A 14,622-nucleotide genomic window follows, 5' to 3' on the forward strand; every position below is an offset into this window, starting at 1 on the left:
ATACGTCCTGTACCATTTGAGCCAATTGGCATATAAACAATTGGTCCAATTGGTTAGATGCCAATTGGTCATGCCATACTATACCATTTGAGCCAATTGGCATAAAACCAATTGATTCCATTTGTGAATTATACACAATTGGTCCAATTGGTGTTGGGCCAATTGGTGCACAACCAATTGGACCAATTGGTTCTATACCAATTGGTGTAAAACCAATTGGTGTAAAACCAATTGGTCCAATTGGCTCAATTGTGTACTAATTCACAATTGGAACCAATTGGACCAGGTGGAAATTTTCCAATTGGTTTCAATTGCTTTTTTTAACTGGGGCCCGCTTCTGTGTGGTGACGTCTGAGTATACCTTTCGTTATTTTGCGAGCATTCTGGGTCATCGTAAATGGTATCGATCTGACCTGCAAATTGGGACGGCTTTAAGCTCTCCCATAGTAGAGTACGAAGTACTCTAAATTGTTATACCACTTTTTCTAACCCCCCCCCCCCCCCCCTGCGAATCCTTGGATGGCTGTATGCTCTCCCATAATAGAGTACCAAGTGCTCTAATTCGTTAACGTCTCTCGCGGAAGTCGCATCACAATCGAACCAAGAGACATCCTTCGGAATGTACATGTGTAAATAATCCCCGCTGTAGCTTACTTCTGCCTCGTTCAATGATGAACATCTTTCAGTCATGATAATCTTGAGCCAGACAACGGTCATCATAACAAGATCACCTGTTATTTTTATCAATTTGTGTGTAGTTTCTCTAGTTAGCAGCCACTCATTCCTAATACTCTCTACCACCCCACCAACAATAACTGTCTCTCGAAGAGGACACCTCAACCGGAACACGCAAGGAAAGGGAATGAAAAGGTAACAACTAGAGCGGGGGAAATACGCAAAGTGATGGGGGTGCCCGATTCCCTTGTGCCACTTATGATGTAACGCAGCTCAAAGCACTGCTTGAGTGAGAAGCTAGGTGGATCCGTGCAAATTCCGATTGACATTGTTTTTTTTTTTTATTTTGTGGGTCGGCAGGCTCTTGAAACAGTGAATGTATAGACGCAATTTCGGCGTGCGTGCATATTCACTCGTGCACCATTGCACGTAGCTGGTGCGTCCACTGATAAAGGCCCATAAACGCATTAAATGCGCTAAAAACGAGCAATTACACGCTTTCGCAGGCTCGGGCGCGCGCGATCTTCAGTACCATGGGACTACAGTGGCGCCGCTACTGTCACCCGCCGGAGAATCAGCCGAGATGTATATATATATATATATAAAATGCTTTCTTAATCATTTTTTATTTAAATAATGTTTCTCGTGTTAATTTTACGTCAGAAAATTAATAATATGGTGCTGAGGGTTGTGAGTATGTCACTCATAGTTTATTATAGGTGTTCTGCGATTTATTGTTAAAATGGTAGCTCGGCAACCAGGGACCATGTAGTAGAATGTTTTGTTTCCGTTTTTCAAACGTCCCGCTTTGCCCCGCTGGTATTTGACGCACGCATTATGCGTATATGGGGCGGAGTGTTATCAGTTGTTTAATATTGTGCACCCGTGGATCGTTAGGAGCACTTGACGTGTTGCTAGCTCGACATGTTGCTTTCAACGACGGTGTCTTTGAACTGACAGTAGTGCTAATGACCAGCGAATTGCTGACTGGGTACGTGCTCGTATTCGTTCCATGCTCAGTAGAAGTTGTACTACTAATAGTAACTGAAGGGATTGCCCCCTGCTTATTTTCTGTCGCTGGTCTTCTGTAGCTTCCTTAATTAATTGCTCGTTTGTTCGCGTTATTTTGCGCCGTACCCGACATTTGTGAACAAGATACACATGGTCTTTTTGGCGGTCGTTCCTCTGCCGCTGGTAGAGCCAGCTTTTATAAAACTCGCGCATGACGAATTTTTAGACAGTGCAGCCATGCGACATGCAGGTGTCTTAAAGAGAGGGCCCTTTGTGATGCCGTGTTAATGACTGAATGCAGAACCTTCAGTGCCAGTCTAGCACTTAGCAGCTGTGGTTACGTTCATGCAGTGCCGGTTTTAAACTTATAATAAAAAAAACAAGGAAAAAAAACACCAGATTCTTGTGCAAACCCAATAGCAGGCTCAGAACGTACGTCTATATGCCTTCCATGAGGTCTTTAGGCTCTGTCATTCGCCACAATTAATGCCCACTTTTTATGTTACCTACCATAATACACTTCATTCGGGATTTCAAGACCATGGGGCAATATTTATGCTATAAAAGTAAGAATTGATCATTTACAGAAATTTGCAAGCCTGCTTTCTTGAAAGTTTTTTTTCAGCCAAAAACTCGTGCACAGCCTGCTTCTCTCGCTCACTATGCCTTTACCACTCCTATTCCAGTGAAGACACACGAGTATGACAAAATGATTTTCCCCCCCAACAATTACTATCTGGTTGTCCCGCCTGGAACGTATGGTGGTGGTGGTGTTAGTGGTTAGAAGATGAGAAAAGGCACCTAATTTCTGCAACCTGGTCCGGAGCACGGCGCAGTGCCTTGTATGGTGGACGAGGCACCTGTCTGTAAAGAGGGTAGAGGGGGGGGGGGGAAGGCAAGAACACAATGAGTGAGAAAAGCAGTCTATGAATGAGATCTTTTGGGTTGGAAGACAACTTTACAGGAAAGCCACCTTGCAGATTTCTGCAAATGTTCAGTTGTTTCACGCTGTGTTGTCAACATACACTTAATGTTCCTACATGTTTCTATGTGTAATTAGTAGAGGCCAGATTTCTAGGCACTAAAAAAGCACGATTTAGGCTCCGCAAATAGGCCTGCAAAACACATTTTTGGCCTCGATCGTCGGAAATGTAGGTGTAATAAAATTTTAAATAATTATATGCAAATAATTAAAGAAAAGTACATGAACGAGCTGTATATATGACAAGTAAACAGAAAAAATATATGAAGGCATAAAAACCAAGGATAGCCGTGCAACTGTCTTTTTTTTTTTTTTTTCAGCCTTGTTCGCAAAATATGGTGTTTCCTGTAGCATAGCGAGTCAAGCATGCACTGTTGAATTGACACACTTCTGGGTCTCTTTTAAGTATGGCTGTGAAGGGAAGCACAGGAACAGATAGCTAAACCATTTAAAGACCAGAAAGGAGGGTTGCCTCGTATTTCTCCCCTGTCAGTGAACACCTTACGAAGTAAATTAGAAACCTAATGAAAGCTGCATGAACATCAAATTTTTCTTTTCTTTTAGTCTTCACGCTCCTTTCTCCTGATGACTCGCCACGATTTATTTCCAAACCGCTCGCGCCATGTCAGCATGACGGCATATAGTGACTGGCACTTTCCACTTCACTGCTACTAGCGGCTGTTTTCTGTAAGTTGGTTGAACAAAAGGACTCAGGCTTGCCGTGTTGGTCTAGTGGCTAAGGTACTCTGCTGCTGACCCACAGGTTGCGGGATCAAATTCCGGCTGCGGTGGCTGCATTTTCGAAGGAGGTGAAAATGTTGTAGGCCCGTGTGCTGAGATTTGGGTGTACGTTAAAGAACCCCAGGTGGTCGAAATTTCCGGACTCCTCCACTACAGCTTCTCTCATAACCATATGGTGGTTCTGTGACATTGAACCCCACATATCTAACAAAAGGGCTAAGTTGAATCCTATAGACTTCCGAGCAGTCACTGTTGCCTAGTAACATGAAACACTTCCAAGACTTAAGTTTTGCCTTCAGGAGTAGAAGGCGATAGCATAATCGTGCCCATTTTGCATCACCTTCTCAATCGCTAGCATGGCTCCGCTACATATTGTGGACATCTAAAGTGTGACGCAAGAAAAGGATTGTCTGTGCACTTGCATATTGGCCTTGTCAGACTATACTAGAGTGCCTTCTGCAAGTACAGTTGGAAAGTGCTCACTATTACATAATTCTTACTTTTCCAAGTTGGTACCAAGGGTACCCACTACGCACCCGTAAGGCAAGGCACTCCTGCGCAACTTCACACGCCGTTAATACTGTTGCTGATGATGATAATTAATTATGCCTTTGTGTTTGGAATTGGTTGGTTTTTAAATCAAACACTGGTTGCACAACTTACATGTTTGGATGTCGGGTGGGATTCTATGCTTGTCACATGATATTACATGTAATGACACTCCTTGCAGTACATGACATTCATGTAGTGTAGTGAACCAATTTCAAGCACGGGCGTGGGTTTGTGGTATGAAACCTACTTTCCATGCAGAAGTCTTGAGTTCAGTTTCCATTGGAACTGAAGATTTGTTTGTGTGTGTTATTTCGTTATTTGCATATATTCCTAATTTCCGCTCATGGACAGCACAAATTTTTTGTTCTCAACCGACACCGGAATTTTTGTGAAACGAGCTTTTTAATGTTACTACATTAATATCAAACTGCACTTGAAAGCAAAATCAAACTGTACTGGCAATATCAAATTGCACTGGCAATATCAAACTGCACTCGAAAGTGAAATTTGAGGTTAACTAGCATTCAAATAGGGGCCGAATTTGAAAATGGGCATTTGTAGGTGGTATAAGAACATTAAAAGCTCATATTAATTTCTAATTTATGCTCACAAATCGAAGTCAGGCGATACGAATACAAGGAACAATATAGGCATTGGCTTAAAATCCGGTCTCTAGTAATTAGGTGTGGAATCCTGTAAACCCCCTTCTTACATTTTTTCTTGGTTTCTCCTTTTGTGTGCCTCACACACACACACACATAAGATGCGCACAAAACGTTCACTCTCATGTCACTGTGCCTAATAGAAAGGGTAGTTCATGGTGTAGATATAGTGTTGATGAATATAAAATACTTGCATGAGCTGTAAAATTGAGCCTGAGGACAAAAGTTTGTTTTCAATTCCAAACCTGCCGAGACGTAAGTTGGTATAAGTATTAACGACATTGTTGATCTTGCTTGGCATAAACATGTTTCACATGGCTAAGGAACACAGTGAGAAGATAAAGGTCAGTTTTATTAATGTGTGTTGTTTATGACAAATGTGACTGAATTACTTAAGTTATTTTCTGATTGGAAGCTAATAGCATGTTAGACAACAAGACTTTTTTTCTAGTCACTTGAACCAAAGCAAAAAAAGTTTGACAAGCTTGTTGGGCATCTGTCATTTACATCCGTAGTGGAGGGCTTCGCTCCGCAGATTGAGGCTGCATACTAGTGTGGCTTCAGATTGATACAGTACCACTTCTAGAAAAATACTGCTGGACCATTCAGTATCCTCTGCGGTATTGCATCTTTGAGCATAGGTGAATAAAATTCTGTAGACATTGGGACTTCAGCAAAAAAGGGTTATTTCTCCATAGTTTTAAACTCGTAACTGCGGCCTGTATGGTAGTGTTAGAACAAACAATTAAGAAATTATGACCAGATTGGATTTGCGATTCCAAAGCAGTATACAGAATATGCATATTACCAGCAATCTTAAGCCAGCATCAGTTTAAAGAAATCTGCCCTATTTTTGATGAAAGCTGAGCAATCTGTGCAACTCTAAATACAATTTTGCTTAATCACTACGAGGGTACAGGGGTTATAGTGCTTGTACAATGCTCGGCTGCGGTCCCGAAAGATGCAGGTTCAGTCCTAGTTGGCAGTCGCATTTTGACAGGGGTGAAATCATAAAAGAGGCCTATGTACTTAGCAGTTTTGTGCAGTAGGAACTGTGTACTGTGCAATCATTGTGCGAGAGTTACATGAAAGCTATCGTATACCTTGCACCACTATTGCACCAGAAAACTATCTCATCTCTGTCTTTTCCATAAAATCCACTACCGTTATCTACATTCTATATTTATTCAGGCACAACCATACATTTCGTCTTGTATTAATAGCCTGGCAGTAAATTTTCCACGCACTAACACAGTCGATTTTTTATATTCATTTCTTCCCCAAATGGGCAAATATTGGGATAACCTACTTGCATCACTTACAAGTGTAAACAACACTAATAACTTCAAAATTACACCTCAGAGTGTCATTTTAAATTCATGTGATTCACAGTTTGTTGTGTAACACCAGTTTTATTTCCTTATTTTTTCTAATCCCTTATTTTTATTTTTATTTTATTTATATAGCAAGCCTCATAAGTTATGTCATGTATGTTTGCTATGCTTATCATGTTTTGTTTTTTTATTTATTGCTTTTTTTGCTTAATATGTTTGTCGTACCTTTGTTCACTGTGTGTAATGAATAATGATGATTGATATGTGGGGCTTAACGTCCCAAAACCACCATATGATTATGAGAGACGCCGTAGTGGAGGGCTCTGAAAATTTTGACCACCTGGGAGTTCGTTAACGTACACCCAAATCTGAGCACACTGGCCTACAGCATTTTCGCTTCCATCGAAAATGCAGGTGCTACAGCCGGGATTCGATCCCGCGACCTGTGGGTCAGCAGCCGAGTACCTTAGCCACTGGACCATTGTGGCGGGAGGCGTTTATTGTGTGTATTCAACGAGCTATTTTTTTTCTAACACTTTCTACATGACTATTTTGATTGTTTTTAGTATTCTCATAGCATTTTTAGCTTATGCTATTGTGATTGAGTTTTAAATGTGTTGTATTCTGTATTTGTTAATTTTGTATACATGACAGTTTTTATTATATGTGCCTCCCCTCATCAGTATACGTTTCTATTCTGAGGGGGAGTTAAGTGAATGACTGAAGGAAGAAATAAATAAATAAATCATGCCAGTTCATGTTAAAGAACCCCAGGTAGTTGAAATTAATTCAGAGCCCTCCACTGCAGTTTGCCTCATAATCATAGCATGGTTTTGGCATGTAAAACCTCTGAAATGATTGCGAAGTACTCTCCAGAGATGACAGTGTCGCTGAGAAAATCTCAATACAGTTATATGCAAAAAGACATTAAACACGTGGAATATTTATGTGCCTATTTCAGTCTTCTTCCACACGATCCTGAAATTTGAAGGGCTCTTAAACCACTCTGAGTTCCAAGATGAGAAAGCTGTTTAAAATATTCTCGTCTAAGCTGCCCTTCTTACAGCTACTATCTTCTGCTGGCCAGTTATTTCTTTAGAAGATACGTGAACAATGTAATTGTCAAGCATTGGACTTATCAGGATTTAGTGCATTTTGGCTACACGCATTTATGTGTCCTTGCACTGTCGAAAACACACAAAACAAAGTGATGCCATGATTGATTGCATACGTTAATCATGCGAGATGAGGCAGAATGGGTGTGCAACTGTATGGAAAAACAGGACAGGAGACAATTCACGACTGATGTGTGTGCAGCAGTCGAAAGCTTGCACCCTCATAACATCTTAGAAATAAACTGCTGGTGCATGGTGCTGAAAAGACTGAAAACACCAGAAAGGAATATTGTGCTGATTCTTTGAATTTTCAGAGATTGTTTGGGGCCATTTTAAGTGTTGAGGTTACCGCGGATAGGAGCAATTACATTCATGTTTTCACAAAGCAGTTTGGCTGCAGTTTCCGCATGAATGCCATTTGCTGGGTGACTGTTTAAATCTCTAGCCATCTTTAAACACGGGTATAATTTTCAGTGCTGAAAGCTATTGCAAAGGTTTTGACTTGAAAGCACAGTAATTTTCGGAGGGGTGGAGATTTGTTGCCTACCCTGTGCCCTTAAGGCAGTTGTGAAAGAATGTTTTTGCTTGCTTTTATTGGATAGTTGCCCACCCTGTAGTCATGCTACTGAGTTTGTATTCCTCAAGAATGTAGTGAATATCATTGTCTTTCCTTGTGATCAGTTCCAAAATGCAGAGTAAGAGCGTTGCAGGTTCGGACTGGAAAAACGAGAATAATAATGTCATCTATATGGGTAGTCTTGTATAACAGGTACAGTTGATGCGTACCCTAATACATGGCGGGGCTGCCAGAAAAGGTGTCATTCTTCCATTAAATGGGACAGCAGTGGAGGGCATGTTTGCCATTTTTTAGACAAATGTACAGTTAGAAGACAATTTCAGGTAACATGACTGTTGTAATATGCACATTTTGATTGAGTCATAAATAAGATGCTACTATTGATTAGATGTGGCACTACTAAGAAGTTGAAGCTTTATGCTGCAACTGTGGCATTGTAGTGGCCACAATCTTGCCATACTGCGACAGCACAAGTGAGTCGGGCAAGTGCTTTGCTGTATTGCACGAGATCGCTTTCTCTCAGTTTTTATCGAAGTAAAGGTGGAATGACAAGGCACCTCAAAGGATACGATCCCTAGTTGGTACTTGTGCTAATGAGTCTGCTGTCTTGTTCTTTGTGTTCCAACGCAGAGCACTGCACGTGCTCAGGTCTACTCGAAAATCTAGGGCAGGCTGGGTCAAGTAGTTTCATGGAGAGCTTGGATTTTGACCCCCGTATTCACAAATGTTCCTCGACTCGACTTTCACCCTTCGCTTGACAGAGGTGAGCACTGCGCCACAGCTCGGCTCCAAATGACGCTGCACTACTTTAGAATTGCAGCAGATTATTGCTGATATGTAGTGACTTGCCGTGCCTAGAGACGGTGCTCCCATCAGCTTTCTCAAGTGAAGGTGAAGCGTTGAGTGAAGGGACGTTCTAGAACACGGGGGTAAGCTTTGGGCTTAGGGTTGAGCCTGGGTTTGAAGTTGTCGACTTGGTCATTGCTCTGTTCTTAAAATTGTTCTACATACGTTGTGCATTCTTGTTTATATGTTCTACACATTTATATATATAAAAAAGTTTTTATGTAGGTCATGCCATTTGGAGAAGTTCTTTGAGGAACAAATACCAAACTTCTCTGGCTTCCTTCTGATGGGGCTGCTTGATTTATGTTAAGCAGACGAGCTAAAATTAGAAAGACTAGGCACTTATATACATCTTATAGTTCTGTGCTTTACTTACATTTCATTATTATTTTATATCCCTACGCCCTTGTGCCTAGATTTAGGCACACGTTGAAGAACCCCAGGTAGTCTAAATTTCTAGAGCCCCACACTATGGCATCTCTCATAATCGTATGGTGGTTTTGGGATGTTAAACCCAAATAATTTATATTCTTACATTTTATATCCCAAATGTTATTTTTTGAATGCAGTTATAAATGTAATATGATAAATTTATACATGAAACTTGGCATTGCAAGAGGGATCACAGAGCTTCGGAGTGGGAAACATTCTTGGAAGTTCCAGCCATCTACTAGAACAAAAAGTATGCATGGAGTCTTATTACATGGAATCATTATAGAGAGACATTATTTTGCTGTGGCTCTGCCACAAGTCCCAGTAGTTACCTGATGCAATATGGACGTGCACAGGCTGCTTTGTGTGCTCACATTGCCCCGCCGCGGTGGTCTAGTGGCTAAGGTACTCGGCTGCTGACCCGCAGGTTGCGGGTTCAAATCCCGGCTGTGGCGGCTGCATTTTTGATGGAGGCGAAAATGTCGTAGGCCCGTGTGCTCAGATTTGGGTGCACGTTAAAGAACCCCAGGTGGTCAAAATTTCTGGAGCCCTCCACTACAGCGTCTCTCATAATCATATGGTGGTTTTGGGACGTTAAACCCCACAAATCAATCAAATCAATTGTGTGCTCACATTGGTACAGTGTGAGCTTTGATCCTTTTCACCACTTGTTGCGAGAGCTACATTAGTGTCAACAGAGGTGCAAAGTGCATGAATTGCATAGGTCTATCTAAACAGGGAGTGGTGTAAAGTATATTTGTTTGACCAAATATCTGGCTCAAAAACAGACAATTTGAATAATGTGCCAGGAGATGTATCCTTACCTTGAACCATATGCACTCCATGAGGAAGCGTTGAGTTGCTTATGTGTGCCTTGATCACCCAATTGAAACGCACCCTGAGAACATATTGAAATATTTTTGTCTAACTCCTGCCAATCTTATCAACGTAGTGGCCACCTTCTACTGGCACAACATTGTTAAGAAGGCATGCACTTTTATAACAGGAGAAAAAGAGCATGGCGCGAACCACGCATAAAATGTGCTGCCAAAACCTCCAACGAGAGGCTCATAAGAGGAGGTGATCCAAAGAAGCAAAGGGAGGAGCTGGAAAGCTCTCCTTATCTTGCAGTGGTCCGCATAGACATCCGAAATATGCTCCAGTGGAGGAAGTCTAAGAACAACGAGCACCAACGCCTTTGAAACTTGCAAGGCAGATTTCTGCGCCCCTGTGGCTAGCACAATCAGTATAAGAAACTTAAGCGCAGCAGGATATGTGATGCACCAGTGCAGGGTGTCGTTAAAGCCGAAATCTTGGAATAATTAATTTTTGTTTCATTTTTCAGAATAATGTGGGAGAAAATGAACTATAAGCCATGCAATAAGAAACTTGGACAGAAACCACAGTAGTGGTAGTGTGATTTATGAAAATACCATTATCTTTTCTATGTTTTTTTATTTACTTTTGGCTCTGCATACATTTATTAAAAAGAGCACATTGTGCACACATTCGTTATACCTAAAGTTAGTTTATTTATAGCAAAAGTAATAAATTTTTGCCTTTTTTTTCTTTATTTGTTATTACTGCAGCAATGGGCTACTACGCTCAAGACAGGGACTACAAATGCTGAAATGTGTGCGATTGGGTTCGTTGGTAGAGCTTTCTTCAACTTTCATTGGCGAGCGCAATAAAACAAGAAGTGAACAGAGCATTCGGTTCTCAGTCCCCTCTGTTTTTATTGTGCTCCTACTGAAACAGAAGTCATGCGGCATATCACTTTTTCTTGCTACAATAAATGCTACAAAACTCGCTTGAGGATTCATGTTAATCAGGCCTCTCTTGCCGCCCTATCAGAATCATGGTAGTTTAAAGGAGAACCAGAGACTGTATCGATGACATACAATTCTCTTCTCCAGCAGTGCTGCTGAAGATGATAAGAGTACCCCACCACCTTCCCTGAAGTTGACTAATGTGAAGAGCACTGCATTCTGCAGACTTCATAGGAATATCTTGATCCATGGTATCTTCTTGCACAACATATGTCCAACAATTTACGCCTATAACTACGCAATCTGGGATGTATCAGACACATGTACCTCATACTCCTCAACAGCTCATGGCGCCAGGAAGACGCCACTATTAAGCCTGTCGCTCCTGCAAACGTAGAGGCAAGGGAGACCGGGATCTCCACCTGGAACCTGTACAACCAATGACAGCTCATGTGATTGCGCCCAGAGTGTTCCTGAAATAAGGGACCCTCCTATCTGGAGTGACCCAGAGCTTGCAGGCTCAATAAAAGTTTATTTCATTCAGTCGTTCCCTACTGCATTTAGGGAGAAAGAAATAGTGCGTTGTTGTGCTGCCGAACAAGCATTCATTGTACTCAGTATCTTCACTCAACTACTTCCACCATGGAATCTTGTGCAAAGAATTACTGCCAGTTAATGTTTTCGTTAGTGAGGCAGGTGCCAAGGAAACATACCTATTAGCTACTTGAAATGACTTTTGGTCGATTTCATGTTTGGGCAACACCACCTAGTTTACTGCGTCAGGCATTTGTCGGGCCGGGCTAGGTTGGTGAAATATTTTCTCTGGATCAGGCCGGACCCAGTTCTTTAAGTCGCTGGGCCAGGTTTAGGTGGGTGAACTTCAACGAATGCCAGGCCTGAGCCGAGATTCACTGTCATGCAGTGCTCTGTTCAGACTTCCCCAAAACACAATAGCCACATTATTCTTACCTGTTTTTTTTTTTAATTCATACACAATTTTTTTAGTGGTCTTTTCAGCAGAAAACCATCAGGAGCTTTTACATAACACTAAGCCACTGTCTTTGACATGCTGAAAACATTTAATACTTTATTTTGTGGCAGTACTTTGAAACTTATTTCTTGCTTTGTATTATTTCAGGAGGTGGGGACATTTTTTTGACGGGCTGACATGAATGCAGATCAGGAAGGAGCTTGGTTAGGTTAGTCATTTATGCTTAATCAATGTTTTGCTTTTAGTGCTTGTTTGCAAATAATTTTATGTGGAAATAAACATTCCTGACACTTTTCTTCAACAGACCTGAAAGAAATTCATTCCTCCTTGAATGATTTGAAAGACAAGGTATGCTCACCTTTTTTTTTTCTTTTGACTAACCCGTTTTCATATAGAATGCAAACGTGAAAAATATCTGTTAACAGGGGTCGCGTTAAAACGTTCGCTTGACACAACCCCCCTTTGCAGATTTTTTCATCGTAAGCTTTCACGCTTCCTGCCATACTTTAAATAATATTTACGTGTTTTTTTGTAGAAAACATTCCTATATCGGTTCAGCTAATAGTATCCTTGTTACATCGTTTAATGTGGTCTTTGGAATCTGCACATTGTCATGTTCACATGAAAACATACAGTAAGGAATATTACTAAGGAGCGCTTTTATGCAAAATATGGCTGAGAATCTGTTGGTGTACATTTATTTTTACATCCAAAAGAGATCTAGGTGTTATAGTTTGTGTAAAGTTGTGTAAGCAGACTTCATCATGCAGTGAGCCTTAAAAAGTGGGCTTTCCGAGTTTCAGTCAGTTGGGCCAAGATAGATGCCACATTATCAGTACCTTCAAAGCTGATAGCTGATGTGCTCGCAGCTAGGAACAGAAATCAGTAGTAATATAACACTAGCATCAACATGCATGATTGCACCTTCTGCACATGCTTGTAAGATTTGTTTCATTCTGGTGAAATGTATTATGCCATGTGAGGTGCCTTTGTATAATTTTGCAGAAGGTGTAAAGCATTGATGCCAGCATAGTGTTGTTACTAGCGGACCTACTTAAAAGGACACTAAAGTCAAATAAAAACTTACATCAGAATGGGACTCAGTGTATGACAACATCTAAAACGACAATATTATCATCAGCAGCACCCTAATTACTGAAGAATTGAAGTAACTGCACAAGAGAACATGCGCCTTAGTAGGACATTCTCAAAATGGTGCCGATGACGTCAGACGAACCACCTACAATATCAGTGGCAATCACTAGTAATCGATCTAGCTGCACTAAATAAAGAATCTTCTGTGCATCAAGAGATGTAATAAAATGCTGCATGTTCATTTCTGTTTGATTAATGAAAAAAAGAACCACCAGACATTTGTATGGTGTATGGAGCGAATGGTCCGAAAATTCGATTTTTGCATGGTTACACTGGACAAGTCGTGCTATCTAGCAGGGCGCAGTTGAACCAAAACACTTCTGCTGTCTCGGAGCTAATGACAGGCAATTAATCAATGGCCGTTGTTGCTGCTGTGGCTCCCGCTGCTTTTGTTATGTCTACTAGTGTCGGCGACCGCGCAGTAAAGCCGGCAACGTTGTGCGCAGCTACAGTGACGTGAGTCGGTTTGCTTTTTGAGGCGGGTGATTTGAAGTGCGCTAACCCGATGAGGGCCACTAAAACAGGAATTTATTACAAAATAAGCCCTTATTTGGCATAAATGTAACTAACGTGGTTGCTTGGGCAAGTTGGTACGACATCATTCACATAAAAAACAGCACGAATAACGAGGGACAAGAAAAGGAGACAGACAGCGGCACTGACTTACAACTAGATTTGTTTGCTGCAACCGTGTAATATATACTTGAGCAGTATCTGACAAATAAGAGAAATTACAAATCAAGGAAAACAGAATTCACCTAACAACTGAGTAATCATCGTGATAACGCGCCATGAACATCACACGTGCTAACGTTCTGAAGAAAATCTATTTCTTTTTGTGATAGAGCTATCGAAGGCCTGCTGACACATGCACTGCCCAGCCTTTCTATTTCTGCAGCCTCATAAATTTCGCGCATCATCTGGTCCCGATGACGCCTGATGACGTTACAATGCTGAAAGTCGGGGACACAACTGCAGTCTCGGCAGTGAATGCCGAGGTAGCCCGATACTGTAGAAGAGGCGTTGTGAGCAAGTGGTACATCGGCCAAACAGGCAGGTGTTTAAATGAGGGGCTGAAACAGCACGCTCACAATGTCTCTTCTACAGTATCGGGCCACCTCAGCATTCACTGCCAAGACTGTGGTTGTGTCCCCGACTTTCAGCATTGTACCGTCATCAAGCGTCATCAGAACCAGATGATACGCGAAATTTATGAGGCTGCAGAAATAGAAAGGCTGGGCAGTGCATGTGTCAGCAAGCCTTCGATTGCTCTATCAGAAAAAGAAATCGATTTTCTTCAGAACGTTGGCACACGTGATGTTCATTGCGCGTTATCACGATGATGACTTGGTTGTTAAGTGAATTCTGTTTTCTTTGATTTGTCACTTCTCTTATTTGTCGGATACTGCTCAAGTATGTATTATGCGGTTCCAGCAAATAAATCTGGTTGTAAGTCAGTGCCACTGTCTCCTTCTTTTCTTGTCCCTCGTTGTTGGCAATGTTTTTTATGTGAATAAAAGTAACACTACAAGGTTTCTGGACCACTATTTCAACAATCAGTGTCCACTTAATAGTTGCCTTTAGTGTCCCTTTAAGGCTCATTCGCATTTTAAACTAGCACTGGCTATATGACTATCTCCAACTGGCAAAAAAAAAAAAAAAAAAAACCAGCTCAAAGCGACTGGTGTTCGCACCTGTGTGCTACCTGTGCCCATCACTACATAGAATTCATGTCTGCTCTCATTGCCTTTGTCCTGTAAACTGATGTCCTGTTCCTGCA

General features: G+C 41.4%; 1 protein-coding gene and 1 long non-coding RNA gene across 5 annotated transcripts in view; one reads left to right on the plus strand and one right to left on the minus strand.

Moving 5' to 3' along the window:
* The first annotated feature begins 1,386 nt into the window (after positions 1-1,386).
* The window catches only part of LOC119187804 (uncharacterized), a 214,571-nt gene continuing 201,335 nt past the window's right edge, over positions 1,387-14,622 (plus strand). For 3 of the 4 annotated variants that reach the window (XM_037435890.2, XM_075878856.1, XM_075878855.1), the window contains exons 1-3: positions 1,387-1,666; positions 11,835-11,895; positions 11,992-12,035. In XM_037435890.2, coding sequence (XP_037291787.2) covers positions 11,865-11,895; positions 11,992-12,035 — 75 coding nt within the window. In that variant the 5' untranslated portion in view covers positions 1,387-1,666; positions 11,835-11,864. The remainder of the gene's footprint in view (positions 1,667-11,834; positions 11,896-11,991; positions 12,036-14,622) is intronic. The other variant, XM_037435889.2, reaches the window with a different exon arrangement.
* On the minus strand, positions 2,416-11,555 carry LOC142776028 (uncharacterized). The gene is made up of 3 exons (XR_012887243.1): positions 9,957-11,555; positions 9,752-9,825; positions 2,416-2,550 (listed from the first exon to the last, which is right to left on the minus strand). It is a non-coding gene; the product is annotated as an uncharacterized LOC142776028 (long non-coding RNA).

This window comes from Rhipicephalus microplus, chromosome X, assembly GCF_043290135.1.
Source record: "Rhipicephalus microplus isolate Deutch F79 chromosome X, USDA_Rmic, whole genome shotgun sequence".
In the NCBI taxonomy this organism is placed as follows: Eukaryota; Metazoa; Arthropoda; class Arachnida; order Ixodida; family Ixodidae; genus Rhipicephalus; species Rhipicephalus microplus.